Source organism: Morone saxatilis, unplaced genomic scaffold (genome assembly GCF_004916995.1).
Source record: "Morone saxatilis isolate NCDOM2014 unplaced genomic scaffold, NCSU_SB_2.0 Contig24, whole genome shotgun sequence".
NCBI lineage: Eukaryota > Metazoa > Chordata > Actinopteri > Moronidae > Morone > Morone saxatilis.
The window spans coordinates 12,126,284-12,131,460 of NW_023339807.1; the positions used below are offsets into that span (position 1 = coordinate 12,126,284).

The 5,177-nt window shown below is 45.5% G+C and overlaps 1 protein-coding gene across 1 annotated transcript in view; it reads right to left on the minus strand.

Annotated features, from left to right (window-relative positions):
• Positions 1 to 490: 490 nt before the first annotated feature.
• zgc:66448 (uncharacterized protein LOC327401 homolog) overlaps positions 491 to 5,177 on the minus strand; it is a 5,975-nt gene continuing 1,288 nt past the window's right edge. The window contains exon 3 of the mRNA XM_035672146.1: positions 491 to 5,174. Within this exon, the coding sequence (XP_035528039.1) occupies positions 2,040 to 5,174 (3,135 nt within the window). The 3' untranslated portion in view covers positions 491 to 2,039. The remainder of the gene's footprint in view (positions 5,175 to 5,177) is intronic.

A 5,177-nucleotide genomic window follows, 5' to 3' on the forward strand; every position in this document is an offset into this window, starting at 1 on the left:
TATATCAAATTATATAAATGTATTTATATCAAATTATATAAATGTATTAATATATATCAAATTATATAAATGTATTAATGTATATCAAATTATATAAATGATGTGGTTTCTTTACTACTATTTGTAGGAACTTTAGTTTGTTATACAATACAGAAAGGTTTTTCACACACACATTGGACCAGCTGACAGTTGATAGCACATAACCTAATAGAGTTGACAAAACATTATAGTGTTTTTAGTAATGTTGTATGGGGGATTTTAGTCCCAGATGATCCGATGAATTAAAGTTACTCTTTGCAGAGGCAGAGCGTTTGTGTTCTTCCTCCAGGCAGGCAGACATTCAGACATATGCTGAGACTTTAATCACAATTAGCATTCATTGATCTTCATGCATACTTCCTTTTTATACTTTTAATGTTCCACCAACAAATTCAAAACCCTGAATTAGGTTTACCTAACAAGTACAGTGCAACACGTGTTTATAATCAAAGGCAAGTTTTATTTAATCCAATATGTAGACATCATGGGAAATTTCTATTTCTTTCCATGCTAAAACAGTGGATAGAGGTAGAAGGGCACATGTTTTTGAATCTTAAGACGCTGAATGTTAAGACGCACAGGGACATTTTTATTTTTATTTTTTTTTACAAATGGACTGTGTTTATTTTACAGTAGTAATGAAGATTTCTCAGTCACTTACAGTATTGGGCCACCAAAGCTACTCAAATGCCCGTTATCATAACAGAGGAAATGGGATTCTGTACCCAGCTAAATCTATTTATGGAATGAAGTCATTCAGTATTCACAAAAAATACATTAAATTGTCAAAAGTGGACTTAATTTTATAAACATGGGTACATTCCAATCTGAAATAGTCATTCTGGTACAAGATACACATTTCATGGCACTCATTAGTTTACCGTAGGTGCTACTGCCACCCAGAAATCTGTTTAAAATTTAATTGTCAAGTATATCAGTCATGACACATTGCCAGAAATGTGCTGAATTTTACTGGACCGTTTGAAGCAAAACATCCACTTTATATAATCGGTTTCATGTTCGTCTTGCCATTGTAAAAATGATTGACAAAACATCACATAAACCCAAGTTTAATTTATTACAAATTTGATAACAGTGCCATTAATAATTGTGTAATGACACTGCTTTCTCTCTGTTCCCAATAACCACTCAAGAGTCAAATTTACAGAAAACTCTTAATGTGAAATTACTGTTACATGTAACCGTCACCTTTTGTTTACAGATACGTTTGCTTTGACCAAATGATCACAATGTGAACCTTATTCAAGAGATATTTGGATCCAGTCAATGGCGCTGTGAATACAAGTGCTTCCTAACAGGGTTGTACTGTATGCAGTCAGCTTTGCATTGTATGTTCTGACGCACGTATTCTGTGAGCCCAACGACCCACCCCTCCCCTCTTCAAAAGCAAAAACATACATTTCTTTACAGTATCTTAGAAAGAGTTGCTCTGTGTGTTTTGGGAGTGAGGTCACATTGTTGAGTCTACCTTAAGCACAAACTAGGCCTAGAATACCAAGACAGCAGACATGCAGACTGTACTCATAAAAGGCACACAGTATACTGTACATGAAGAAACACAGTTCAAATGGTTCAGGACGTATGAACAGAACTATAAAAGTACTAATATTATCTAAATCTAAAGGTCATTGGCAATAAATGAAATGTAGGCTGTAGAGCCTCATTAACCTGCGCCCCTCAGAAGTTGTTTAAACAGGTTAAGTATTTGGATCATTTAAATGCATTAAAAAAGACAGTGAAAGTAATTTAATGGCACATGTATACACTCTATATTAGAACAGTCTGTGGAGTCTAATTTGAAGCTGAAAGACTGTGCTTGACTAAATCCAGTTTCACTTTTATCTTTTTGTTTCTAATGCCCATCCACTCAACTGCAACTGTCAAACTTCACAACTGAGGGTCAAATAAATGAGGCTCCACTGAGAAAAAAAAAAAACATATAAAAAAAACATAACTAAGTCTGCTAGTGTAGTCAAATGTCAAATCTCTCCTTGGGCATGTTGCAAGTAATGCATTTGTAGATCCAACTCCCGAGGAAGAGAGCACCCGCATATCATGCACTGGAGAAGTCGTTCTGGAGCAAAAGGCAAACGGGATCCGAGTTTGTGAGGTTCTGTCCGTGGGGCAAGCTGAGGTAGGGGCAGGGTCTGTGGCATGTGTGGCCTCTCGCTCATGACTGCCTGTGGTGTGAAAAAAATATTTGGGTGTGGAGGTCTTGAGAGTGCACCAACTGTGACAGAGTGAAGAGGGTGAGGGCCTGGCAAAGCCAGAGGAGGGAGCGGAGCAAGTGGAGGTGAGAAAAAAGGAGAAGGCTGATTTATGATTATTTGAGTGCCTGTTACCATTGGTTGCTGCTGCAGCTCCTGTCCATTCCCTGGTTTGAGTTGCCCAGTGAGCAGTGTTTGTGGTCCCACAGGATTACTTTGGAAGCCCCATACAGGCGTTCCCATCCCCTGGCCAAAACGGTGAGGCTCGTATTGAATGGAGATGGGAACCTTCTGTGTCGCTGTCTGACTCTGTACATTGGCCCAGCCAGATGACACCTGCTTTTGCTGCAGCTGAAAATCTTGACTATTTACTAATTTCTCAGGGGAGTTTATAGTCTTTGGAATTCCTGGTGGTGTTTGTATGTCCCACAAGGTGCTACCGACCCCGTGAGAAACAGGAGTTGAAATTGGCATAGCACTGCTTTGGTCTATTTGAGCTGAGGTGGATGCACCTACTAAGCCAGAAGCCCACTGCTTTTGCAGCTCACAGCTGTTCCATGGCTTCTCTGGCTGGCTAACAGTCGACGGTATAACTTGAGGACTACTCATGTCCCACACTCTAGCGTCCTCTTTTTTAGGAGGTATGGATGGCTCCTTTTGTGTTGACACCGGGGCACCTGGCCATCTTGGCAGCTGAAGCTCTTGGCCAAGCTTGTTTGGAGAGCCCTGTGAATTTGCCAGCGGAGCAGGTCTGACACTCCACAGAGCTGCCCCATCTATGTAGGACGGAACGGGAAAATCATGTGGCAAAGAGCTTGTGGAAGCGAGCACCGTGGACGTGGGTGTGCTGCTCCACGTGACTGGCTTGGGCTGCCTCAGCTGCTCCATCTCACTCACTGCTGATGGGCTGGATTTTTTGGGCACAGCTGCCAGGTGGGAGCTGACCATAGCAGCTGCACTCTCTTTCATGTGTGATGACTCTGAATTCTGAGCAGATGTGGGGCCTGACGGAGTTATTGAAGGGCTTTCTGCCCAGCCTGGACTCCTCATGTGGTGCTGCTGTAGGCCTGGCTGCGGTGGGCTGTCAAACGGCGTCTGCTGTGCGTGTTGCTGCTGTGACGACGGGACGGGCATTACCTCCCCGCCGTCCACCTTCCACTGCACTGGTTGAGGGTGTAGCTCCGGCAGCCACGGCTCCTTCTGCTGTCTGCCTTGTAAATCCATGCGAGATGAGAGCATGGAAGACTGCGGTTGGACTGCCCTTCTGTGCAACTCGGCATCTCTCAGTGCCGAAACTGGATATGGAGACAGCTGAGAGCTAACCGTCCCTGAGCCTCCTAACGGTCTAGACCAGCCCCACATGGGCCTCCCCCCTCTCCTCCCCCGGCTACCCCTGCCTCTCATCCTAGCACCCATTGGGAAAGAATTATACTGGCTGAAACTCTGGCGCTTGCGAGCATGGATCTTCTGGTGTACTAGCAGGCTGCTAAACCAGGAAAAGGTTTTGTGACACTCGTCGCAGCGATGAGGTCTCTCTCCTGTGTGTGTGTTCATGTGATCGCGGAGCAGATAGGCTAATCCAAAGCTCTTGTCACAAAGGTCACACTTGTGAGGTTTGTCACCATTATGTGATAACATATGGTGCTGCAGTTGGGTCTCGTCGCTGTAACCTTTGCGGCAGCTGGTGCAGCGGAACGGTTTTTCCTGATGCAGCTTTTGATGTGTTCTCATGTTCTGCAGGAAGGCAAAGTCTTTCCCGCAGTCGGGACATTTGTATGGCTTCTTGCCTGTATGGATGATGAGATGTTGTTGTAAATAGCTACTGAATCTAAAGCCCTTGCCGCACACTTTGCACTGGTAAGGCTTGTCCTTGGAATGTATGCGCATATGCAGCTCTAACACTGAGCGGTGGCGGAACGTTTTTCCGCACTCAGAACATTTATATGACTTAATACTTATGTTTTCACTCCTCCATTTCCCCGGCACATTATCACTGCTTAACGGAGTCAGCTGTTTTTTAGGAGGTGCTGCCACCTTTTCTAAATATTGTGCTGCAGATTTGTGACTTAACAGATGTACATTTAAACTGGATTCATCACGATAAACACACGGGCAGTGGGGACAAGTGTGTCCTTTGTCCCAGACCTTGTTAATCTCACTGGGGGGTCTGGGTGTTCGCTCCAGCATCTCATACTCTGCCTCATGAATAAGCATGTGGGCCCTCAGGTTAGCTGGAGCCCCGTAGGTCTGGGGACAAAGGGGGCAGTTGAATGTGCGTTTCGGTTCCTCGCTCTGGTTTGTGTTCTCTTTTCCCGGGCCCCTAACCGCCTCCTGTACGGGCACCGGGGCCTGCTTGCTGGGCTGCTCGGGGGAGGAGTTTGTCTCACGCAGTCTATGCTGGCGGCAGTGTGCCTTCATGTTCTGAGCAAAGGCAAATGTTTTCCCACATTCAGGACAGCGGAAGGGTTTCTGACCCGTGTGCAGATACTGATGCTGATGGAGGAGGCTGCTATACTTAAAGGTCTTACCGCAGATGTTGCACAGGTGCGAGCGCGTGTTGTCCGTGTGCTTGCGCCGGTGGTCTTCCATGACGGAGTAGTGTTTGAAAACCATGCCGCACTCCGGGCACTCGTAGGGTTTCAGAGCGGTGTGACATCGCTGGTGGTGACGCAGGGCCATGGTGTTGGGGAAGGTCTGACTGCACTCTTGGCATGTGAAGTTGCTCTCCTGGGAGTGGGTCATCATGTGCTTAGTGACAGACACCTTAAACTGGAACTCTTGGCGGCACAGTGGGCAGTGGTAAGGCTTTTCTACTGTATTGCAGCAGTTGTGGTCCCTCAGCTTATCCACTGTAGAGAAGACCCTCTCACATTCTGCACACTGGAAACTCCCCTCCTCCTCCTCCTCCTC